The sequence below is a fragment of the Acanthaster planci genome, linkage group LG10, assembly GCF_054643075.1.
Source record: "Acanthaster planci isolate LZ-2023a linkage group LG10, COTS_SCS, whole genome shotgun sequence".
NCBI lineage: Eukaryota > Metazoa > Echinodermata > Asteroidea > Valvatida > Acanthasteridae > Acanthaster > Acanthaster planci.
In genome coordinates this window covers 8,211,911-8,237,790 of record NC_141786.1, presented here as the reverse complement: position 1 = coordinate 8,237,790, position 25,880 = coordinate 8,211,911, and the positions used below count along the sequence as shown (strand labels likewise).

The window sequence follows — 25,880 nt, the reverse complement described above, 5'->3', positions numbered from 1 at the left end:
GGGACTAACATGTTAAAGTCAGCTAATGTCTTGGACTGTTTCATTCTATTTAAAGCGGTATCGAAAATATCCAAGCGAAGCCTGGTTTAAGTGATCATGAGGTTTTAATTCGCTAATGCCAGTGTGCGAATGTGAGAGAAATACACAGTTCTATGGTTTACCAGGCTATGATCCAGTGTGACCGATTATCGATGAGAATATAATATCAAATCAATGCTCTGAAATAATGTGATTGCCGAGCTTTTGGTAACCGCGTACCTTCTTCAGGGCAAGCAGAGGGAACTGAATATGCTTGAAGAAGGTACTCAGTTACCGAAAGCTCGGCAATCACATATTTCAGAGCACTGGTTTGATATTATATTGTCGTCGATATTCTGATCAAGGTGCTACGCAGCCCTTCCATATTTCTAGTGACCGATTATGATGTCTAACATGGGATGTGATCGGCAACAAGACCCGGCTCCGCGCCTAGTTTGAACATGACTGAAGTGTGAGCGAATGGTGGCGCTGTTGCAATTGTTTCGCTGCTCTGGGTTGCGAAGAACGCTGTGTTTTGGTAGCGCCGGGAAGTCAAACAAGATTCTCTCATCATATTGCGTCAAAATTACCTGTGTGAGTAACATTATTTTTATTTTTGAAGTCACATGGTCGTAAAGATGTCGTAAGAACCGTTTTGGTATAAATTTGGATTCCATCGGACTCGCAAAGGAAAATCGATTTGAAGTGGGGATGTTTTGAGATATGCTTTTTGTACACGTGTAATGCAGAGCAAACTGTGATTATTTAGTACACGAAAGTGAGTCAGGATTTTAACTGAAAACCTCAAAATTCATATTTTGGTAAAACTTTCACTTCATATTTCAAAAATTTTAAAAATTGGAAATTAAATGGAGCTACAGCATGCAAAAAACAAGATGAATCGTAATCACTAATTTCCTATGTAAGAAAATAAGTTTCCAAATAAACAGCGCCCTCACTCATTTATGCATGTCCTACCATGCCATGGCATGGGCATAATCATGATGGAGGACTTAAACTAGGCCTAACGTAGTCCGAGTAGGCCTTCTAACTCTACGAATCGGCTCTTTTAACATTTGGACGTGGTTAGTAGAGTAGAGTAGAGTCTACCCTTGACAGGCCTTCCCTTCCATCAATCGGTTCTCTCAAAAATAGCTTGCGCAGTGTTGTAGGCTACCTTGACATGCCTGAATCAAAGTCCTCAGATATGTCAGAATTCACCTCTAAAACGGTCCTTAAACCATGTAAACTATTTAAGGTCATGTCTCACACGTCTAATGCAGGCAATGTCATGACTGTACGATTCAGCAGGAATCGGAAATCCCAGTCATGATGGTATAAAGATTTACTCATATGGGAAGAAGAGAAATTTCCTGTTCAAACTGGAAACGTTCCTATTGGCCAAGCTCAAAGTCGCCATCTTTGTCACGTGGCAATTCAACAGCATGCTAATAATGGGGCCTGTAGCTAGAGACAACGCCATGACACCCCAGCTGAGCTAGCTATTTACAGTACACGTAAGCATGCAGTGTCTGCACATGCATGCCAATGACTATTTCCTGAGTGATGCAACATCCAGTGTACAACTCGGTGCGGTCATAGCTACGAGTTATTTTGAATGAAATCAATTAACTACACTACATGTACAGGTGTACATGTTTCCCTCACTCTGAAAGGGAGATTTTCCAGATTTAGTAAAATGGTAATGTTGCCATGCCGACTGTACATTTTCAAAAAGGTTTCCTTGCAAGTGGTAAATCAGCCATTGGAAAGCTACAGCATAATTACACATGTCAAATGTCAAATATAAAAGTAGTTACTTACAAAATACAATTGATCAGACTAGGGTTTGTTTACAAGGTGTCAAGTAATGTCCATGTGTAGAACTCTTTTCAAAGGAAAAAAATGCACAAGCAACCAATTAATAAAACATTCACTCTGTTTGTCTCACAGAGTATAATGATGAAGTACCACCGTGGCCACATGGAGTGCCTTCCTGCATTGTGAACCTTGATCACCCTTCACCATGGCTCTCGTCTTCGGCATCGGTGCTGGCCTGTTCACCCTAGCCATCATATGGGGCTTCTCTCTACTGATGTCCATCATCTTGTCCAGGGCTTCCGGGGGTGCCAAGTAAGTAGCAGCTGTACCACAGTACTGCTTAGCAGGGAAATCTGTCACAGAATATTGCTTTATATTGTCAGTCAGGTCATGTACTCTTGGGGTCTAATTTAATCATGTTAATGGCACTGCTCTAACAGCCAATTTTGTGCTGAGGCTGTCGCTGAATTTCTTGGCTATGGGTTGATACACAGGAGTCTATGATTGTGGTTTCAGCCTCTGTCCATAGAGTTGAGTGTAATTTTAAGCCACAGCTAACATGAACCTACAACATGTGGGAAGTGGATTCACAAGCGATGCAGTGGCATGAAGGGTAGTCTTCAGGCCACCTGTGCCACGTTGTCTTGTAAGAGATGTTGGTGTGTTGGTCTGAGTGGGTCTGAGATGGTTTGGGGAATGTTCCGTTGTTGTACGCCCAATGTGCAGGGGTAATGATAATACATGTACATGTATGTAGCGCCGTGAGTGCTTGGTATCTGGTGGGTTTGTGCACTGTTTTGTTATCATTATTACTATTAGCAAATGTTGGTAAAATTGCAGCATCACAACGGCAGAAACTGACCTCTGGGCCAAAATTCACAGAGTCTGTGAAGCAGCAAATGTCACTCAGTAGTCAGTGATGTGCTGTGCTTTGCCCGTACACACTTGTGTGCATATTACAAGCTGACTTCAAGTACTGACCCACCGACGGACCTGACGGATTGAATCCTGGCTGACTGTGCTCTAAGATGGTGCCCCGTTGTGAGGAAGATTTCTGTCCTTAGGATAAATTTTGATTGGTTGTGGAGGCACTCAAGCGTCCCCGTGACATCTTGGTCGCTGCAGTAGCGAAGTGTGATTTACTGAAGTTTTCAGATCTCCACAACAGCTGTGCGTGACTATAAAGGGAAGCAGGTACCCCGAGGCCTGCTGTACTATGAAATCTGGACAGTTCTGAATCCTGCCATTTCATTGGTTGTGGTTAAAATTGCTGTAAAACTTGCCCATTTTTTTTTGGTTCACACAGGTATGGAGGCATTGCTTTGGTAGTGCTGGCCGGTTTGATTACGGTCATCCTAATCATCTACCCCAAAGAAGGAGTCAACCCTGAGCCAGACACACGGGTAAATGGCAGAAAACCCACCAAAATATCAGCATACAACCGGGCTGGCATATGAGTGATGCTATGCCACACATGCTTGCTGCGAATTTGCAGAAATTGAAGCCGTTTCAACCTCTCCAAAGTATTCTAAAATGTTGTCAAAATCAAATCACATCAAAAGTGCTTGGTATTTGCATCCGGGTAATTCCAGGGGTCCATTGTTGTGTGCCTGTTACATCTGACTGTTGTTATTTGACATGGAAATATCACCGGAACTGATTTGAAACTATTACTATTTTGTTTGGCAGGTAATTTGCATAAACTCATGACTCTTGGAAATAAGAAACTGTGTTCTGAATTTAGAAAAATCCTGTCACACGTGACAGGGACACACAAAAAAATGGACCCCCAATTTCTGGAATTACCCATCCAGCATGAACAAGCGGCCATGCACGTCACACTACTTGAAGCAGTTCACTTCCAAGATCATTGCCACTAACAATGAGAATTGTAGCACTGTTGACTTGACAAAAGTGAAAATGTAAAGTGAAGTGGGGCCGTGTTGATTATTCAAATATTCAGATATTGCATATCAAGTGTTCGAATAATTATCTTCAAAAAGGCGAAAATCTGTGCAGTAAATGGAATTATTTGATTACAAAATTACACTCTTAAAGGTGTTAGGAGAGCACCTACATTTATATACATGTCAGGTATCTGATGCATGTATCCAAAAGTAAGGCCCCTTTTCCTTGTACATTTTCCTTTTTACACATTTTGTCATGTGCAATCTACTCATGATTGTAGTTTAACACGAATTGAATTTTTTTTGGAAATGTTCTCACTGGTTACGAGGGGTATGATTTCCGTGTACCAGCAGTTTTGGTTGTAAATAAACGAAGTGGGAGGAACAAACCACATTGCGTGGGAAAACAAAGAAGCTGAGAATGAACTAAATGGGTGTTGCAAAAAGGCAGGGTTATTCGACAGCAAAGCACACATGCGAGTTGGCGTATGGCCGTGCTGACAGGGAACATACACTCACATTGTTGTCCTTGAGTGACCTCAGATGTGCTTCAGTACGTGCTTTTGGATCATTGATTTGCTCATTATGTTATTACATAGTGCTTTTTTATGTGTGGAGAGTCAACAGTCTTCTTGGCCGTAGCAGTTTTTACTAGTGCTTGTACAAGTCCATACGCTTAAGGCAAATTACTAAGAATAACTGCCGTTTTTGCTTTGGAGAACGATTCTGCTAGGATCGAAATTTTAGGCCCTCTAAGTTCCTCATTTTGCATATTATTTTTAGGTGACTGTACCAAAAAGCAGTTTGCTGCAGTTCTGTTATTTTATGACACTTAAAAAAGCTTGAATTTTGTTTATTTTGCATTTTCCAGATAACAGACCGAATGTTTTGGCCGAGAATCATCATTTTGACAGTCATCAGTATATTTGCCCTGCTCTGCCTTGTCTTCATGTTCATATTTCATTGGACGGAACCCATCTATGCCAAGCCCATCAAGAGCCGAAGATTCTGAGCCTGTCAACCTGACTCAGACTGGCAGTAAAGTGCGACTCAGCATCAAATCAACACCTCATGAATTTGTAGAGAGACAGGTTTTTATCTGCTACATACTTGCACAAGTTCTGTGAATGTTAACAGTGTGAGTGTACTGTCATGATGAGGCATAGACCTCTCGGAAGTGACTCCAGTTATGTCTTGAAAGCAGCTTTTTGGGAGACGAAGAGACGAGTATTGCTGAGGTGACATCGTATTACCGATGGCAGTTTAAAGCTGCCTGCACTCGTCATCCGTCATGGGTGTAGGGAGTATTGTTGTACAGCTATGGAGCCCTGGATCATAAACCTTATAATTACAGCCGGCCCAATCTGGGCTTGAATGGATTCCCTCAAGGAGGACTTGAAATATCCTACCATCACGTCATTCACCTGTTCTAATCGGAGGTGCTGCTGTTGAAAGCTACCCAAGAACATCAAAGCCCAATGCAGAGAACTGACACGTATGTGACAAGCAACAAGTGGCTTGGAAACAAAAGTGGACTTTGTGCACAAAGTGGCCATTTGAGATCCTGCTTCCTGAATCCTCTTGACTTATTGAGCCCTCAGTAATGGGAAGGTGCCTATTGTACTGTGACTCCAGGGTTTGCCTCACTTTGAACAATTGTTTTCATTTCAGCCACTACTCAACTACTTTTAACAGAACTTTGCTGTTCCTACAAACCTTTTTTAATGTATTCAAATTGCATTGTAACCATTCCTGCAGTATGAGCTACTGTTATGCGTACATATAGTTTCAGCAATTGTGGAAACAGCCAAATTTCTGTTAGTGATGAGTAGGATCGTCAGCTTGGGGTAAGCACAGGAACTTTCATTTCTACATATTATGAGAGTTCAACTTCTGGCTGGGGGAACTCGGTGTGGTCTTGATATGCGTGGTTAGGATAGGAAAGTGACCCTTCAGAGACAGAGTTCTAATGACCTTCCCCCACACTAAACACAAATGTTTACTTACAATGAAGAATTTTGTACAAGGAAAATTGCTTTCCAAAGTATTTTGTAAATTATGCCCCGCCCTGGCAAAAAAAAGGTTCCAGTGTTAGAGATTCGGTGCTTGACGTACATGTATTCAACAAAAAAACATGTGCCCTGGGATGGGTAACTTGTAGCAGCATGATCCGTTTAATAACCCTCTCTCCAGCATTCTACACAAGTCAATCGATTTTGTGAGAGGACTTTTCAATCCGAATCATAGGTGGGCTATAGTGATAAATTCACCTAAAATACTTACGAGATTAAACCAAAAAAAGCAGCAGTTCAGGTCACCAGATTTGCATCTACATATATTCAGTTTATTATGTACAGAACATTGAAACAAGTGGGGTTTTCCAAAGCTAAAACCAGTTCCCCAAATCGTGGGTCCGTTTTTGAACCCATTACAAATCTTTGCTCACTTTGTACACCCTAACTTTTTCAACGAAAATGCCTCCAAACAAACTATTGTGGCTATTGTAAACAAAAACCAATGAAAAACATACGAACACTGTACGTGTGTGTTCACTACCAAAAACTTCCATGCTAGTACAACACGTACATGCAACAAGTATCATACAAGTTAGCCAATTTACAAGGAATAAACTCTTTTAATCAAGGTGTTAGGTGATGACATGCTTGAATGATTGCTTCGTCAAAGACTCAATGCAACCATCCAATGCAGAAAAATACTCAAAACTTATGGAATAATGGAAGATTTACTCAATAAACAAAAAGCACCGCGTATTTGATATATACACCACAAGGTGAACCAAACTTCAAACCAGCCGCAAAATATCCACCTTGAAAATTATTTGACATGAACCTTGGTTTGCCTCTTGAATGCTATTCTAAATGCTTTTGAAGCGTCAGCGGGAAGCAGGCGTGTTGAACCCTTGGCAAAGTGACAACTTGCGAATGGCTTCTAACATAATTGACAACTATTAATGTCCTTGAATTGGTAAAAGTTACGTGAACTCTTGCAGTCAGCCAGTGAAACTATTAAGCACACGTAGGATCCTAGACTGACAAAATATTGAAAATCGTTATACTGTACATATATACACCTTTAGATTAAGCCATAGATATTGTCTTTATGTACATGTACACAGTGATCTGGACGGATGGTTAAATACGTTGCTATGATCACATTTATATGAATCTTGTACTTGCTCAAAAAGCCAAAAGTTGCAAAACCCAAATGACTGACCGTCTAAAATTCGGACAATAGGAGGGTAGTATCTAGATTGTGTAGGGTAACTCCTGATTCAAGAGGTGTCTTCTCCTGGTGGCTTTTTCTCATCCTGGACCTGTCCCGTTGTTATGGTTATGCTAGCATCCTCCTGAGTTGCCGAGTCCGCCGTCTGCTTGCCGCTCTTGTTGGACTGGCCAGACGTTGGGGCTTGCGGATCCCCCAGCTGGGAGGACTGACTGGACTGAGGGGGTAGGAGGTCCTGAGCTAGGGCAGGGGTAGGGTCAGCGGGGGCTTCTGCAGCAGAGGTGTCTTGTTCGGGTGCATCCTCTTTGGGCGTGGTCTCACCAATCTCAGTCTTCTCTGTGGGCTCTTTGGCGATGGGGTCTTGTTCCTTCTCTGGGCCTGGCTCAGTTTGGTCAAGCGAAGGCTCGGTCTGCTCTACCCCACCGGGGACTAATGGGGGTGAGGCGTCAGGGGGCGGGGCGTCATCTGCATCAGGGGCCTGGATGCTGGACGGTTCAACTGCTGCAACGGTATCCTGGGTTGTGTCTTTCTCGACAGGGGGCGGTGGAGTTTGGACGGATGGTTGCTCCTGGATGGGTGAGCGCGGTGTTTCCGTGACCGGCTGGGGTGATGATGTAGATTGCTGGGGGACTGGGGAAGATCTAGGTGATTGCTTTGAAACCTGTGAGGCACAAATAAAAGGGGTCACAAAAAAGGTTGGATAAGCAAGTTTGACGCCAAACAGAGGTTACGTATGTGACAACAGAAGTTAGTACCATCAGAGGCAGAAAAACTTTTGAGCAGATGAAAACTTCTTAATTACTATTACACACTGCAAACTGTCAGTACATCAGCTGGGTGAAATCCTTCCAGCTCCCAAGATGTCCGCTGCTTTGTGAATTGACTGTTCTCCCTTAGAGTGTCATCAGAACAGAGTCTGAACGTGAGAATCTACACGACATACAGGCACTTGTACATCTATGTACACCACGCATGCACAGTGAAAGGGAAAGCCAGCACCCCTCTTTCTGTGAAATTTGAAAACAACCAACATGGTTTGTGGGCATGGTCCCCACAAACTTTGTTTTAACGAAAGACATCTGTGTATCTAATTTCAGATTTATGCAACATGGAAAAATGTACGATAAGCCCATCACGGAATACAGTTACCTGCACAATGAAGGCAAACATTTATTACAAGCACCTACATGACAGTGTTGTAGACAAGACTTCTTCAGAGCAACACAAGACCAATACAGTACCTCCAGTCAGAACTCAAGACAGTCAGAAGTTATTCACCTTAACTGTATTAACAAAAGCATTCCTTTGTCCTTGTTAACACTGTTGCTTGTGTCAGGCTGGTCTTGTGTCTGGTCTTATGATGGTCTTGTGACTGGTCTTTGTCTGGTCTTGTGTCTGGCCTTATGACTGGTTTTGTGACTGGTCTTGTGCATGGGCTTGTGTCTGATCTTATGCATGGTCTTGTGATGGTGTCGTTACTGGGCTTGTGATGGTCTTGTGCATGGTCTTGTGCATGGTCTTGTGCATGGTCTTGTGATAGCCTCGACTACAACACTGCTACATGAAAATGAACCACTGTTTGCGACAAGCAAAACCCTAAAAGTGGTTGTCACTTACACTGCAAGCATGGAAAGGGCAGAGGAAATCAAGTGGGAAGTTATTGAGTGACTTGAGTGGCACTGCTGACAACCTGCCGGAAGAAGCAGAAGGATGGAAACACACAGGGTGATAGACAGGCAGACAGATGGCAGGACAGATACTGTGAAAGGCATGGTGAAGGTGTGACATTAGAGGGAAGTGTTCCAACAATATGAATGCAAAATTACGTTTTCGTTTTCCAAGAATAAAACTGAAGGGAAGCTCTATACTTAAACACCAGATGGACCCAACATTTCAGAATTGATATCGATCCAGTTGAAAAATCTTACAATTTGTCACTCTGTGCGTAATTACAGTGTGGGAAGATGTATTCATATCAATTTTCAGTTGACAATCACTGTACAAAAATATAGTGAAGATGCAATGTAACATTTTTTTAAAGCCTCCTGTTGAAACAGGATTGTGAAGAGCAGACAAACAGACAAGGAAAATCAAAACCCCCATGGGGATGCAACTTGAAGATTGCGAACAGAAAGTCTCCAGCTGTGCTAGCATGTAACATAACTACACGAATTGTGTGTACAAACTGAAAGCAGCCAAAATATAAGTACGTGAAAGGGTATGGGCGGTTTGCACTCAATGTCATGGCTCCTGCTTACGCCATCTTGGTGGAATGAGCTGAACAGAGTTCTTAAATGAACAAAAAGGAAAAAAAGATGCGATGATCCCACAACCCACCCCAGCTACCAATAAGGTCCAAATCAATCCAGTCTGCCACACTGCATGGGATATTGCACAGGTTGGGTTCATTCCGAGATGGAAATAACAAAGAGCATGCGAACGTGAAGATCCGAGACTTAACCGCAAACACCTGCTGAGATGTGCATCCTCCAAACAACCCAGTGTGTTCTAAATGTAGAATTTGTACCTTGGGTACGAAGGGACTTTACCATATTAGCACCCTACCGTACCATTTAGCATACTGCAATTACGTTGAGTTGGAAAGATCAGAATGGCAAATACACTGGAAGCCGCTGGCTACAAGTGACATCCATGTGCCACAGGCAGGAGGGACAACTTGAGTTTATACCCCTTGTTAAACCTCAGAAAGCCTCAAGGTTAACCTTTAGTCACCTCATGTTAGAATTTACACTCTTTCCCAATTAAGATGTGGTCTTTGTTGAGTTTACATCCATGAAGCTGTGCATCATGTAAACGGGTGCGAGTTTCCACAGCAAACAATGAGTTAATACTCTGCTACCCCAGTTCAACACTGGCCAATTGTGAAACACATTCTGAGTGTGTACCTTGGGCGAGGCTGATCTTGACCCTGCGGCCGATCCGTCCGACCTCCTACGGCCACTGCCGGGTCTGGGCTTAGGGGAGCCGGTGCCTTCGGGGGCAGGGGAGCCACGGGTCGTGCCGCTAGGGGGTCTGGAGGTGACGGGCGTGGCAGGTGCCCCGGCTGTGGGAGTTGGCGTCCGTCTGGTGGACTTGGCAGCAGATCCTGTAAGTCATTGGATCATGGAATACCGGGTTAGAACCCTCCAAAACGATCATTCTTAACCACACACCTATGGGATGCTTACAAATCTAACAGGTGATTTGGGAGACTTTTGGAGGATTGACCTCCCATGACCTGCTAACTAGTACAGTCCTCTTACCACTCGACCACCAAGCTTGGCATGGTATGGCTGACTAGTTTAGAGTCAAGAAACCTGGTACCATGTAAAACATTTTGCATATTGGTTTTTTTCCACAAGCCCTTGGACAATACTGAGTACAAAGTGATGTATTAAAATAGACTTGGTGCAAGGTAAAAATAACCAAAATATAAATAAAAACGGACCATCACGATTCATCCAGTCTTGAGGCAAGTCACAAGCTATTCAAATTTGACAAAAACTATCCTTTTTTTTGTTCGGCCTGCTAATTGTGATAAGGCTTGTGGCTGGACTTACGAAATGCATCAGCAACTAATCGTTAATCGATTCGTCCACAGTTCCTTACTTAAAGAGAAGGGCATGTCTTAAATATTGATTTCGAGTTTCGGCCCGGAGAGAAAGATGTTTGTGCTTTCAATGGTCTCGCTCCACAAAGCCACTTCACTCACCCGGCCTCGATGTCTTTGTGGGGGTGGACCGACCCTCCTTGGCTGAGCCCGGCTTGGGTGACCCAACAGTTCGACCCTGTGACCCCTGAGCTTTGGCTGGCGTGGGATGCTGGGTGATGACCTCCTCTGTCTCCTTGTGGACTATTTTATGAGCAGCTAGCAGGTGCTTCCTCTGCTGCAGTTTGACTAGCGGGGAACAGTTACGAGCAGAGAATGTCATGAGTTCTAGTTGGAAAACTTCCTCCAGAGGCTTTTTGAGTGCTAACTTTGAATCCCAAGTAACATTTACCCTCAAATTTTGAATGTACCACAGGTCAGGTTGGCGTAGTGTTTCTTTCCTCGCCTTCTACCTCTGGGGGCCTGGGTTCGAATCTGGCTCAGTCCACGTGTGGATTGGGTTTTCCATCCCTACCCCGAGTCCGTGGGTTTCCCCTAAACATTTATCCTAGGTTTTCCTCCCACTTCTGAAACTGAACATTTCTTCACTGTGTTCTTCCCTCATTATTATCCTGTAATTGGCACTAAATGTGCTGTTGGATGAACAGATTATAAACTGCTGCTGGCCACGCAATTGCAACCAGCATCAAGTCAGCAACCGCCAACCCTGAAAGGGTCCCATGCTCTGGTACCACGCTCAAACAATACAATCAATCTAGCTTACACAGGTACATAGAGTTCCCTCTGAATCATGTGATATACCATGAGTGTCTGTAGTCTGGAGAATTGATAGAAATCTGCTCAGATGTTTGGAACTAATTTGTGTCAGAATGTAATTTCCACAGGACTTTATGATGAAACTGCGAGGTTGGAAGCAGACTTTCTGATGGAACGTTCGTTCAGAAAATGTAAACATTGATTATCGAGCAGTGGGACCAAATGTTTGAGTGGCTAGTCTATTATAGTAGGCATGGCTTCTCATTTCTGAAGCCAGAGTGATTCAAGTCAGGATGGAGGCAGGGTTGCAAGTCTTACAGCATTACTGATGGCTTACCCTTCTCTCGGACGGTGATCTTCTGGACTTCAGGTAGCAGGAACGTGGAGACCAGCTCAGCAACGATCTCCTCTGATTCCAGCTCCGTTTTCCTGCAACAAGGAGAAAAAAATGACATGATCCTCACAAACCAATAGCAATGTTTTTGGTGATTTATTCTAAAGCCCTGTCTTCATCAGAACCAATCATCCTTAATCGCTTCTGGAATCGAAATGTAGTGGAGCACCTGGGAAATTATGACAAGGTATAGCACAAATGAAAGGCCTTTCAAGGAAAGGTTTATAAACACGACGATCTCAAGACCAGAAACAAGACTACACACAAGTAACAGGCTGAATGCGAAAAATGAAAACAGAATGAATGCTTTTTTGGTCTTGTGGGGTCTTGACCACAGCACTTCTGTGAAGCAGTGATACAAGTGTACATAGATTGGTAGGTTCAAATTTTTGTTAATGAGGTAGGAATAAACCTCACGGGTGGCCAACATCGGACTGCTGTCCTCCACGTCGTATCCGAAATAAACAGCCTCTTATCATGCTTGAGAGAAAAAAAATGCAATGTGACTGAAGCAGTTCAGGAACTGAGGAATGCAAATTCAAACGAGGTAAAACTTGAAATTTACCTTGAGGTTTAAAATGTTTTAGGGTTTCGTGGGATACTCCAAGTGCAACTGTGAGTTACCTCTTGTTGAATTCCAATTTCTTCCCTTATAATAACTGGTTCCACCCTTTGGAGGCCGCTGCGGGGGCCCGTACTTAGCAAAGACTTTATATCACTTCCACATTTTTCAAAGACTGGCACTTTTGCTGCACCCTCAGACTAAATACACCAGCTATACCTGTCTTCCATGCCGTAAGCCACTTCATTGATGCGCTGTGCCATCATCTGGATTTCCTCCCTGGCCTGCTTGTCTGCCGTGTTGTCCATGGACGACAGGATGATGTCTTCCAGGTACGTGTCCACTGAGTTCTGATGTACCTTGACAACCTGCCAGAGGGGGTAGGTACAGTCACTGTAATTGCTAACAACTTATTCCTTACAGGTCAGTGCCTTTTTACAATTGGCAACTGTGAACTTCAAAACTGCACACTCTTTACTTAAGTTCTTGGCTTAACAATTATGGCGAACAAATGCCAAGGTTGAAATGAACTCCAAAGGACGTGGACGTAATGATTATTTAAGGTTATAGTATTCACTTACGGACTTTTTTCACTAATCCAAACCTCATATCCCTTCCTAAGTGAAATGTGCCAATGTGTGACCTACATGTTAGAACTGACCTACATGATCAGAATTAATTGACAGCTTACTTCCTACATTCATTATCATGTGTGTGTCTTGTTACTGACACCCATCAACAAAAGCACCCTGACTTCACTTGTCATGTGTTCCTTTTTTACTTATGTTTCACAAGATAAATGGTTTTTGTGTGGAGAGGTGTTTATTTTTGTACTTTTCCCAGAGTCTCATCAGTGTTGTCAGAGAGCCTGTGAAAGACATTTGCAATCCTGCTCAGGTGGGACTCGAACCCATGGCCTCCTACTTACTAGCGTAAGCATCTTAACCATGTTAACCAATCGAGCACTGGGTTTGTGGGTGCCAGCTGACTGGTTTGAGTCAGACAGCCAGTGTGTGCCATAAGCAAACATTTTTATCAAGCAAAACATAAAGGGTAACTGACTAGGTGCTTACAAACTAATTATAAAGATGAATAAAGAAACTGACTGGAGCGGGATTCTAACCTGTGACCTCTGCAGCGCTCTACCGGTGCTCAACAGGCTGAACTACCCAGCCCTATGTTGGTGGTACTTCCTTTGTTCCGAGGCACCAGTCAGAAGCCGTGAATATTTTGAACTGGTAAATCTTTGGCATCGAGGAGGCGTCCATCGTGCCTACCTGTTTGAAGATCTCGTCCTCCTCCCGCCTCCGTCTCTCCTCCACCTGTCTCCGCCCAGACTCCTCGGCCTCCCGGATGCGGCGCTGCCTCTCGGCCAGCATGGCGTAGGCGTGGATGCGCCGCTCCTCCTGCAGGCGAATCAGCTCCTTGCTGAGGAAGTCCAGCATGTCCCCGGCCGACTCGCCTTCCAGCTGGGACATGGCCTCGTCCACAAAGGATTCCTGAAAGGTGGGTGGGATCGTTACCAATTAACATGGCTACTTCTGCTCCTATCCTATATAAAGTCTGCTTTTCCCTACCTTCCGCCTCAAGCAGAAGAACCCCACCATCAGTTGAAAAGAACCGTGTTGGTTGGGAGCACTCATATTGTTGGTAGCAACGCGACTGCAGTGCTAGCATTTCCTCATCGTTCATGAACCGGCGATGAGCAGTTAGTGCCAAAGGAGTCTCTGTTGCTAAAAGAAAATAGCGCCCTCTCATGGTCCAGCTCGGGGCCCAAAGAGGAGTGGGACTCTATACTGGTCATGTCTGCATTTTTTTTTTTACACTTCTCAATTTTATGCAGTTTAATGCCAGGGTGGCACTGATCTGCGATATTTAATTCTGAACACAGTGTTGTACTCCAGTGCTGTGTTTATCACTAGCTTTCTCTTCCACCTGGCCAAATACTTCTTCATGTCGCTATTATTGAGCAGAACAATGACTGTGGAAAGTCTCTCGTTATGGTTAGCACTATGACTGAGGTACTTATAATGTACTTGTGAAGTAACTTCCAGTGGTGGTGAAATGTTTCTAAGATGTACATCGTGACACGACTGAGAAAAAACCCACACAAACGTCTGAGACAATCCCATGCTTTTATGCCAATTCAGTCTGAATGAAAAGATATTTGTTGGTAAAAGAAAGGCACAGTTTCAATGCAAAGTGGGTTAACAGAAAAACAATTGCTCGTGCATAACAGATATTGGTTACAATTCGTCTAAATTTGATTTATCAGTTGCAGAGAAAAATAAAATAATATGATCGGTCTTGAAACTTGCAGTTGGATCACTCTATAAATTTTGGGTCTAATTTTTCCCCCCTGTCCCTGCGATATCTGGCGCATGATTTTGCAAGTTGACAGCACATTCTTTTGTCTCCAAGAGTAATTAAGTTATGCAAATTACCTGCCCAACGAACCAAAATAGTTTGAAGCCACTTCCAATGACATATCCCTTGTCCAAGTACACAGGTCAGGTGTAATAGGGACAGCCACATATACGACCCTGAATTTATAGAATCACCCAATTTATATGGTTCCATTGTATGCAAGCTTTTGTCTACAACTGAACCAACTCGGGTGTCTAGTCTTCTCATGAGCAGACCATACCATGCTATGCACGGAGCCAGCACAGCAGCGCTACTATACACTCCTACCTTGTGCTGGTGCAATCTGCGTTGTCGCTGCAGGTTGAGGGTGGACTGTTTCTCCTGTTTCTTCATCTGCTGCTCGGCTGACTGCAGGGCGTGGGTGCTGCGCAGCTCGTTGATCAGCTCCTGCCGCTTCTCCTTGCCCTCAAACATCTGATGGAAAACAGAACCTCACGTTAAGGTTACTACTGAAACAAGACGTGTCAATTGCATCGAGGGGGGGTGCTAGTCACAACAGCTGAAATCAGTGCCTTCCTTCCTTGCCTTCAAAATAAATTGCTTTCTTGAGTTTCCAAGTCCTAAATGATCCCATTCCCACAACGGTTAGCTTTGGAGCGCCCTCGACAGTGCATGAGCAAAGTCATTAGAGTGCCACCACCGATGCATGCATGCAGCCAATAAAGTGCCCTCGGGAGTACACCCACGGAGGCAATCGTGTAATCTTTACGGCACAAGCACAGAGCCAACCGAAAGTGCACTTGCAGAGCTATCACTAAAAGAAACCAGAACAGTACGTGAAGAACCAAAAAGGCACCCTACTGCAGTGCCTCCACGGAACCACAGAACCAACAGTTCCTGTAAAGCGCTAATGATATGCCCTCAGCAGTGCATGCACAGAGCTAATGAAGCCGCCTCAATGGTACCCACACAGAGCCAATAAAAGCAGTCTCAAAGTCCATGCAGAGCGATTCAAGTGACCTTAACAATGCCTACACAGGGCCAACAAAAACACACCTTCCACTGGCCCGCAGAGCCACTAAAGTGCCCTCAACAGTGCACGCACAGAGCCAATTAATTAAAAGCAGCCCCCCAAGAAGAGCGAGCAACCAGGCAAAAATCACACCCGGATCTCACCATGTTCTGTATGGCCCTGCCACGGATGACCTGCTGCAGGAAGATGATAGCCAGTTCCCTCTCCTCTTCCACCAGGTCAGGCACCTCGACGGAGGGCGTGGGCGGCCGGGGGATGGGCTTCTCGATCTTCTGCAGGAAGCGCAGAGGCTTGGGAGCCTCCTTACCCTTGGTCTTTATGTCCTTGATTCCTGTGCATCAGAAAGCCCAGTGTGCTATATTAGTTGAAAGACTGCTAACATCCTGACATGAAAATCACTAATCCCAGAATTTCCTTTTTTAATAATCAGCTTTTCAAACATCAGGTAACGTGGGGTTAATTCTGAAAACCTGATGAACCGTGCTGCTCCCCCATGTATGTGGGCATCAATCACAAGACGTATATTTTAACACACTGAGTTATTTTTATACACTGAGTACACAGCGTTAAAATACAGGTCGGGCAGGGCAAAAATCCAAAAATGAATGATCTTTTTGAACTGTTTTAATTTGGATGAATGTATTCCAGTCTAGGAAATTTGCCTCTGGGGTTTATGTCCTTCAAAAGTATGGGCTTATGAGGAGTACACACTGCTCTGACAGCTTGTGGGTAAGAACTTTACAAGTTTAATGGATGGGATTCGAATGGAAACTTTCAAATAAGTGACGCAAACCAGAGGCAATTGGATTTCTATTTGACCAATGTGTTACCAGGGGCAAACCAGAGGCAATCAGATTCCTATTTGACCAATGTGTTACAAGGTACCAAGGGACAAACATCAAGAACCCTTTTCTGTAAATGAACAACCATAATTGTCATTACAATCTCAAATGCTCATACTGTTTCTCGTCACTTCTTGAAATCCTGGTGTTAAACAAACACTGTGTGCATTATGAACACTGATGGGTTACAGATATGACTGGTTTTCACAAACGGACACACAACCATGCTGTGGAAAAAAATTTTAGAGAAACACGCTGACAGTGTTTTACGTGAGTTTACTCGATCCATTTGCAAGGTTTAGAAAAACTGGCACCGGAAATCTTTTAACTTGGGAAATTCAGAAAAGTTTCAGTCTCTGAAAATAAAAATGCGTAGAGTGTGTGGATGCGGTGCTTGCTATACAGTTTGTGGCGACGAAAATGGCACAGGTCTGGAACTTCTTTGCAAGCGGAGCACAGTCAAGTACCATCATTTGACTGTTTGTGGTGTCAGCGACGAGCTACTGAAGCCTTACGGGGGGAATGACAGGTCCTCTTTACCTTTGTAGATTTCATCCAGCTCGTTCTGTCGGCGCTGGGCTCGTTTGATGAAGCCCGTCTTGCCCTGCGACTTGGGTCTGGGAGCCACCACCCTGGGCTGGGTCACAAAGTCCGGCAAGGTGTGCTCCAGCTCCAACAACCCTGGAAAAATGAAGATCAAATCTTGAAGGTTTGCAGCCAACCGTTGTCTTTCACACAGAAAGTAGCATAAACAGAAGATACCACCTCTCATGTAGAAAAAGACTTTCCATGTGCAAGCAAATTTGGGGATACCGTCTAAATTTGCTATCTGACAATTGTAAAGACGGATTAAAGCCCTGCAATTGCAGGCTAAATGGTAAACAGTGAGTGCAACGTTATAAGCCCCAAGCTGGACCAAGAAAGAGAGCCTTTTCCTACCAATGGAAGGTCCTTTGTTTGGAACTGTACTTTGCTGGTTCACAAACGACTATGAAATGCTTGTGTTACAGTCGCATCACTACCAGCAAAATGAACACTGCACACCAACATGGCTCTTTTCAACCAATGAGGGGGTGCTTCTGCCTTTTTCAACCAATGAGGGGGTGCTTCTGCTCTTTTCAACCAATGAGGGGGTGCTTCTGCTCTTTTCAACCAATGAGGGGAGTGCTTCTGCTCTTTTCAACCAATGAGGGGGTGCTTCTGCTCTTTTCAACCAATGAGGGGGTGCTTCTGCCTTTTTCAACCAATGAGGGGGTGCTTCTGCTCTTTTCAACCAATGAGGGGGTGCTTCTGCCTTTTTCAACCAATGAGGGGGTGCTTCTGCTCTTTTCAACCAATGAGGGGGTGCTTCTGCTCTTTTCAACCAATGAGGGGGTGCTTCTGCCTTTTTCAACCAATGAGGGGAGTGCTTCTGCTCTTTTCAACCAATGAGGGGGTGCTTCTGCTCTTTTCAACCAATGAGGGGGTGCTTCTGCCTTTTTCAACCAATGAGGGGAGTGCTTCTGCTCTTTTCAACCAATGAGGGGGTGCTTCTGCCTTTTTCAACCAATGAGGGGAGTGCTTCTGCTCTTTTCAACCAATGAGGGGGTGCTTCTGCTCTTTTCAACCAATGAGGGGAGTGCTTCTGCTCTTTTCAAGCAATGAGGGGTACTTCTACTCAACGCAGATCCACGAGGCACTGTAGTTGTCCGTTAAAGTGAAATTACAGGAGAATCACAGGTATGGAGTGCTGTGAACTTTAGAAAGCTTTAACCATCACATGAGTTTTGTAGCGTTGCATTTTTGCCCTAAGAATTCATTTCAGTTTAATGCTGTGGGTCAGTTAACCAACCTCTGTCCTCCTTCAACAATCATCTCGTAATGATGATGGTGCAAGTTTTTCAAAGTAGGCATATATTGGGACCTTTATTGCTAAGGGAGCACATCCATGACACCACTGCAACCCTCTTTTGCATCACTCCTCTGCGACTCTCTGCACATTCCCACTCAATCAGGTGGGCCCTTAGCCACCAGAGATTCGGCGCTCACCTTGGTAAGTGTCCAGGTATTTGCTCTTGACCACGTACTGCTCCGATCCCTTGTCCAGGAAGACGCCGTGCCGCGTCCGAGGACCGTACACCTCCGACTCGTACTTGGCATATTCCTGGGTGATGTCTCGCCGCTCCAAGTTCCCTTCCACCTGGCTGCGTTTCAGGGTCAGCTTCCGGATCGCTGTTAACAATCATTCCACCCGAAAAAAAATAATTGAATTGTACAATATGTGACTTTCAAAGTAAAAAGCTAATAAAGACAAACCAATTCCTGGTGCTTACACTAAATAACTCCTTCAGTTGAGGTCGACAGTCTGTATTTACTAACAGGACTGAAGGTGTTTGACAACTTTGGAAAGTCAAATTTCGGGGCAATCATTCTTCTTTACAGAGCTGATCGGCCAGCGCATGCAGTTAATCTATTCAAATCTGAAAACAAGGTTTTGAAAGTACAGTAAATGTTCTGATTGCCCAGCTATAGAAGAGGAATGGTTGCCAGGAACAGATCGAGTCTGCAAACCTGTAAACACTTACAAGCCATGTGTTTATAAACGTTAGACCACAACTGCAAGTGAAATGTGGAGCTTTCCTAAACTTTGAACATCAACTGCATACACAATTACTCCAGCTGGTGTCCAACAGCAGTCCTCTTTTCTTATTCACAATTCTGCACAGAACTCAATTTGTGACAGAGAACCAGTTTTCAAGCACCACCCGTTTCCGGAATTTTTCGTTCACACTGGTAGCGCCTGCCTGACGTGTGTGGGCAGTTTTCCCTTCCGTCACCCAGATTTCTCTCTTCTCTGGTATGCAATCTCTGACATTCCTTGCATTTTTTTTGGGAACAATCTTCTTCAACTTTGTGCCATCCGTCCCTGCTGTGGAAGACACTGGTGAAGCTGACCATCTTTCTTGCCTGGACTCACCCTTGATGTGTTCCTTGCGTATCCAGTTCACCTTCCTATCCCGCTCTTTCTGTTTCTTGCTCCAGAGTTTGTCCAGCCGCTTGCTGTTCAGCTCCACGTGGTTCTCTTCTCTCTCCCGCAGGATTTTGGTCAGCAGTTCCAACCTCGCTTCCTGCAGCCTGGGGAAAAACAATGAGGGTCTCGATAGTCAGTGGCAGAGCTTACTTGAGTCCCATCAGAGCGTTAAGCTTGTGAATTTTTTTGGTCGAAAGCTCTTGGACAAACACTGAGTAAACAGTGATATACGTTGGTTTAAAGCAGAAAACCTGTTATCAAAAATTAACATCTCCCTGATGCAAAGTACGTCTTCAAGTAAACAAATAAATGTCACAATAAAACAAGGCTTCATGAACTTTGCTTTTGCAGGACAAAGTAAAAAAAACAAGGAATGCTGTACTTTTCAATTTCCTGCTCCCTGAGAGCCCACTCCTTCCGCTCCATCTCGTCCATCATCCGCTTCCTCTTCTCCAGCTGTGAGACGTCATTGAGGGAGGGCAGGGTGGCCTCCCAGGCACGCTTGGCCCGAGCCCTCTCGATCATCTCCACCTCGGCCAGACCCGCAGGCAGACCGTGACCTGAAACAAACAGCAAAACAATTATCGGGGAGTTCAGAATACATCCATTGAGAAGTAACAGCAATGTGAAGCCTCTCAGCAGACACTCTAATTCTGGAAGTGTCTTCAAACAGTCCAGTTCATTTCCATGACTGGCAGCTACCAGTCCTGGTAAAAAGTTTGCATTCATTAAAAGTGTTTAATTTTTTAAGACTGCACCGATTTCACAAAATTTCCATTGGAAATACAAAGGAGCCTTCTGATAAAAGACATAACCACAGCTCTCGAAGCCCATTCTCAAAACGGCTCGAGTTTTCTAATTTTGTCATGATAAGGTCAAAAGTCACATTATAGACACACAAGCCATGTCTAAATTGGGCTGTCACACCTAGTTATTGCTGGTGCAGATATTTGCACCCACAGAAGACCTAGACCTAGCCTTTAATAGTTCAAGATATGTCTCAGGCGAGGCTTTGCATGAAAACACTTCCTCGTAATTCTCAGATCTTTTGAAAACTGAACTTGTCAGACATTGAAGACCCCCGAGCATACCGTATGACAGAGTGGCCAGCGTGAGCAGCTCCGGCTGGGAGCCCGGCCGCACCACGTACTCTGGCGTATAGGGGTCCGTCTGTGTCTCACTCTCCCGGTAATCTGTCTGCACGTCCACCGTTCTAGTTAGGGGTGTTGGGGACCGTTCCATCATGACTTGCTCCTGCTGGCCAAATGGATCTAGCCTGTACGAGAAAAGAATCGACCAAATAAACGATTGAATCCTGACTTTGTGCGGAGATGAGAGCGGTAACACTTCTTCCCCCTCAACCATTTCACGCCGGACGGTTTGTGAACATAATCTGGCTACCTGCATACACGAGCACAGCTGATGGGTTGAAATATCCAGCACACTATGACTCAAACGGCGGCTGACATCTGAACATGCTAATCTCCCATTTGTTTTGTAGACCCACTATGTTTGAGACGACTGTGGAGGCAGGCTATGCGTTTACTTGAACTTGACTGCTGTGCACGACCTTCTGTGTTTAGCAACTATTGCTGCATGGGCACCCCCCACCAACGTCATGTCCAAGCACTTTTTTACTCAAGGCAGTAAAAAAGTGAACTTGAAGCTACTCTCTAATAGACAACATTTTTATGCTGTACAATAATTTGCTTTTTTACTTATTCCTTTTATTTTTTTTTTCATGATTCGTGATCTGGTGCTTTTGTTTTTAACTAATTACTGTATCAATAGATTGAGAGTTTTGCTGGTCATCTTTTATTCTTCACTCATGTGGTTAATTTGTTTTTGTTTTTTTTACATCGTGTTTTTATTCTTTGGATTACTTAAACTTGCCTTTATGATTTTAATTACAATTTGTTATTAGATTTCTTTATACAAATTTTTATTTTCATATTCATTTATACTATTTTCTTTTTTGGGAGGGGGACTGTCACATCACTGATGTCAGTTTGTTCAAACTTTTATCTAGACCAGAACATCTTTTCTCTTCAATAGATTTTTCAAGTTTTGTCCTACGATATAAAATAAAGGGAGAGAAATCGATAATAAACTTAGCAATTACACCAGGGTGAATTTATCAGAAACTTCAGCCCCCTGAGCGGGTCAGCGATCAAAATCGTTCACCTCGCAGCAACATCTGCGGAATCTCAACTTACTTTGAGGTGTGCAGAACGACCTCGGGAGGCACCTGCTGCAAGAAAGGGATGATGGGACGACGGAAGAACTTGTACCGATCCTGACCCCCGACATCATGCTGGGCAAACTGGACGGGAGGGAGCTTGACATCAGGTGCGTAGTTAAATCTGCGGCAAGAACATCACAGGCTGTTAAGTTATGAACACAATACATGTACACGTGTAGGGAGTCGTGGTGGTTATGAAGGCTTGTAATTTGTAACCAGAGGGTCTGGGGTTGGAATCCAGTCGGTGATCATATGTTGCATCCAACTGTCTCTCTCAATCCAGGAGTGAAAATAGGTATTGGTATTAACTGGGAAGCAACCTGCTGTGGACGGGCATACCATCCCTGGTGGAAAGAAGGGAACCATTTCACTTTAAGGTAATTTGTAGATAAAAACTGAGCCTGGTGAGTGAAATTGACTTGAAACAGATCTGCTTTGTGGCTTTTGGGGGGGGGGAGGCGGGAGGTATTTGAAGGGGCTCCCTGATGCCCATAGTTGCTGAATACAGAAACAACCTGCTTAGGCCAAACAAAAAATTAGTTGTGCTTCCTATTACACTGAAAAATAAATGAGAGTGGTCGGTTGGTTGGTTGGTTAAAATATTTTTTTTACTCTCGACTTTTTATAGCCAAAAAAATTAAGGTCCGATGATGATCTGTTTTTTTTTAAGGGGGGGCGAGAATATGTGTAACAGGTACTACAATGAGTCAGTGTCAGATTCATACTTTAAATGTGCATGTCAATATTACACATCAGCCCTGTGATTGAGTAGTAATATGAACACACAAGAGCCGTCCATCTCATGCAAAGCAAAAAAAAAAAGTTGAAACAATACGATGTACAGGACAATGTACACAAAATTAGGCTCGGGGCAAGGCACCATAAGTTTTTATATTTCATTGATTTGTCGAATAAAAGGATATAGGCTCAGCGTGATTTTCTAGGCTGGGTCTGGTAACCGGAAACACAGCTGTTTTTTTGTTTGGCCTCAGCCAAGCTTCTGGAAGTGATGTGACACTTACGTCTTGTATCGAACCAAGGCCTCTCTGGCTTGAGTGGAGTAGCCCCGCCACTGACGGGAGATGAACCTCGGAACGGGATCCGTTGTGTCCAGTCGCATTTGGAACCGTGGGTGGTGGCGCAGTGCACTGAACATGGTCTTGTACAGGGGAACTTTTTTCTGCCGAGAAAGAGTGACAAGTTCAGTTTCGAAAGTTTTCCCGCAAGACCGAAGGCTGTCTCTTTTCAACCAATTTATGTTATTCTGAATTTTTATTGGCTGACCATGGAAAATGTCTTCTGAACTTTTGCTTCAATAGATCTCTTGGGCTAGCCTTTGATTTCAAAGACATTCTTTTTCTAAAACCAAACTAAAACAATCAGATAACTTTAATAACTGGTTGTTGAGTGTTTCCAACTTCATAAATTGTCTTTGCCAGTGCAGTAATGGCTGGGCCTCCTTTATTCTCATACTGTTTGAGGACAGCCAATCACACTGAGTTCATGACAAATATGCACTAGGAGTTATACATGTAGAGTCGCTCAAGGCAATATCGGTGCTGTAGTCAAGACCTCTTAAGACCATCACAAACCATACAAGGCCATCACAAGAATTCAACACAAGACCTCCAGTCCGAAATCAAGTCACAAGCAGGGTTCTAGCCGCAGTGGGCGGCGCCGGGCGGCACCACCCGGTACTGCAAATTTCCGCCCGGCACTCAGGGTTGAAATTGGCAGTGCCACCCAGCACGGATTTTCCAAAAAAATGAACTGAAATATTACTGAAAATTTAAATGTACCAATTGGATCGTATTTCAAGCATCAGAAAGCATTAAGAACTGCGCTCACTGTGCTTTGTAATCCAAAAATTTACCCGGCACTAAAATGGTCCTAGCTAGAACACTGGTCACACGCTATTCAAATGAACTGCAACAAAAGCATTCCTTGGTCATTGTTCACACTGTTACTTGCGTCTGGTCCTGAGATGGTCTTGACTACAACACTGGGCAAAATATTCATTACCTAAAATTAGGAGCACTGCTTTGGCAAAAACACCAATTTTAAGCAACAATTAACAGTCTAGGAAACACACAAACTTTTTTTTCCAACTTACAACCCTGTCCAAGCTCGTGTGGGCCTTGAACATATGCCGAGCATGGTCCCTCTCACTCGACAGTGTGTGCACATTGTCTGTAAAATACAAAACAAACTCATGTAAACTGACTGGATAGTCCTCGAAACTGTACTTTTGTGACTTTCCTCAAGGTATTTTGCAAGGTCATTCCACTGTTTGGCGCCATCTTGAGTTTTGCTCAAGTTTACTGTACTCCATCCAGAGTTAATTTGACTTTGAATGAAATCCATTCGTAGGATAATCGACTCAGGAGGGAGTCAAAATTGCACTGAGCATCACTACCCCTTAACGGGGCTCAGACAACTCAACTGTTTGCCAACTCAATTCAGGACAACTTGGCCAATGAAACAACTCAACCGAAGGGACAAGTTGACTGTCTGTGCCTTAAATGGACAGACAACTCGACCATTCAAAAACTCGACTGACATAAGTTGGCTCATGAGTGTGCATGCACTTCACGGTCACGTCACCCACGTTTTTATTCCAAATTTTAAAAAAAGGGAAAGGATAAGGGGATAGATCTTCTGTCCCCCACCCCAGCAGACGAGCAACTGATCATCGGTATGATGCTACCAAGGCACCTGCGCACCCATGCCGACTATGCACAGCACTACCTTGCATGCTGCATTGCTTTCGCAGACACGCATTGTGCCGGTGGGGGTGGCTGACACGCTGTCCAGTGGTCCAGTGCATGCTGCATCATCAGGTTCCTATGCACACCATGCCTGGTGAGTCGAGTTGCAATGCAAATCTGCCCAAACACATGATCTCCAATCTGTGTTAAACACGCCAAACTCTGTCATATACAGGCCTCCAACGCTCAAGTTGTCTTAACGGACAAGTTGTCACACATACATGTACGCAACACAACGGCACACATACATGTACATGTACTTGTATGTATCATACTAAAATGGTACAATTTGGCACACGAGTTGGTCGGCGTATGAGCTAGCGCATACGAGTTGGCATGTGTACGAGTTGACCAGCATTCCATTACTAGCCCAGGCCAATCACTGTTCAATGATTTTCAAGTTACAATGTAATATTTGAGATAACAAAATTCATCATTATCACGTGACCTGATAAAAATGATATCATCGCCGCTTGAACTAACGACATAAGCAGAACTAGGTACGTCGCTAGATTGTAGTTTGGTCCCCGACCTGCTAATGTCTTTTTGACAGTAGGCCTACATGTCACTGCACTGACTGCGTTTCATGTGTTTGTTGACACTGGACTGGTTGACCATTGATCATTGATACACGAAGGGTAAGGAACCCCTGCTGAATCAAACAAGAAGGGTAACGAACCCATTCTGAATCAAACAACATCCCCCATTAATGCTGGAATATAAAATGGCATCCCAAATGATCGATGGAATAGCGCAACGGGTTTTGACATATTAATGTTATTGTTACAGCCGAACTAGCATCACTACTCAGGACCGTCTGCAGTGGTCTAGCTGACTTACTGAGTGTTTACTCCAGAAACTCACCGTAAAGATAATCGTGAGTCCTTGTCTGCTGCACCCTGGGTGCACGCATCGTCTGCCCCATCGACATTCTGGCAAATTGTTGATCTCTCTCCTAGTATTTTTTTACAACAGGTTTTCCTTATCGAAACAAATTTTAAAGCTCAAAATTGCTTCCATCTGGATTCCCAGACGGGTAAACCGCGTATCGTGTGTACTATGCATGTAATAATGATATGCTTATTCCACTGTAGTCATGACGACACAGCCTCGTACGAATAAATATTTAAAAGAAATTGCATGAAACATTGCATTGTGTTACAAATCACTCCAGTATAAAAATTAAAGTCGATATGTATCAAAAGCTGTGCTTTCAATTTTAGATGTAATTATTATTTTTTCTTATGATAATGTTTTTTTGTACGTGTTCGATAAAAACTATAAGAAACGTGTAGTTCGTACTGAAA

At 43.9% G+C, this 25,880-nt stretch overlaps 2 protein-coding genes across 3 annotated transcripts; one reads left to right on the top strand and one right to left on the bottom strand.

The window, feature by feature from the left end:
• The first annotated feature begins 522 nt into the window (after positions 1-522).
• Positions 523-6,068, top strand: LOC110985956 (transmembrane protein 218-like). The gene is made up of 4 exons (XM_087142332.1): positions 523-612; positions 1,972-2,151; positions 3,146-3,242; positions 4,618-6,068. The coding sequence occupies exons 2-4, from the start codon at positions 2,045-2,047 to the stop codon at positions 4,756-4,758; spliced, it is 345 nt and encodes a 114-aa protein (XP_086998458.1). The 5' UTR covers positions 523-612; positions 1,972-2,044; the 3' UTR covers positions 4,759-6,068.
• On the bottom strand, positions 6,069-25,654 carry cfap91 (cilia and flagella associated protein 91). 2 transcript variants are annotated; one of them, XM_022247464.2, is made up of 18 exons: positions 25,438-25,654; positions 23,919-23,995; positions 22,828-22,985; positions 21,780-21,926; positions 20,655-20,839; positions 19,946-20,123; positions 19,510-19,667; positions 18,582-18,764; positions 17,094-17,234; positions 15,855-16,042; positions 15,006-15,152; positions 13,589-13,810; positions 12,531-12,679; positions 11,693-11,784; positions 10,702-10,887; positions 9,896-10,095; positions 8,607-8,679; positions 7,510-7,650 (listed from the first exon to the last, which is right to left on the bottom strand). In XM_022247464.2, exons 1-17 carry the CDS (start codon positions 25,502-25,504, stop codon positions 8,647-8,649), a joined length of 2,511 nt encoding a protein of 836 aa, XP_022103156.2. In that variant the 5' UTR covers positions 25,505-25,654; the 3' UTR covers positions 7,510-7,650; positions 8,607-8,646. The 2 variants fall into 2 exon arrangements, with proteins under 2 accessions (XP_022103155.2, XP_022103156.2); XM_022247463.2 differs by lacking the exon at positions 8,607-8,679 and having other exon boundaries at positions 6,069-7,650.
• Between the last annotated feature and the right edge of the window lie 226 nt (positions 25,655-25,880).

Excerpts from the sequence above, each read along its gene's own strand:
- LOC110985956 (XM_087142332.1), top strand. The coding sequence starts at position 2,045 with ATGGCTCTCGTCTTCGGCATCGGTGCTGGCCTGTTCACCCTAGCCATC. Across the intron at positions 2,152-3,145 it reads AGGGCTTCCGGGGGTGCCAA|GTATGGAGGCATTGCTTTGG; the intron begins GTAAGTAGCAGC and ends TGGTTCACACAG. Across the intron at positions 3,243-4,617 it reads ACCCTGAGCCAGACACACGG|ATAACAGACCGAATGTTTTG; the intron begins GTAAATGGCAGA and ends TGCATTTTCCAG.
- cfap91 (XM_022247463.2), bottom strand. The coding sequence starts at position 25,504 with ATGTCGATGGGGCAGACGATGCGTGCACCCAGGGTGCAGCAGACAAGG. Across the intron at positions 18,765-19,509 it reads ACGCAAGGAACACATCAAGG|CGATCCGGAAGCTGACCCTG; the intron begins GTGAGTCCAGGC and ends GATTGTTAACAG. Across the intron at positions 15,153-15,854 it reads GCAGGGCCATACAGAACATG|ATGTTTGAGGGCAAGGAGAA; the intron begins GTGAGATCCGGG and ends GTTTTCCATCAG.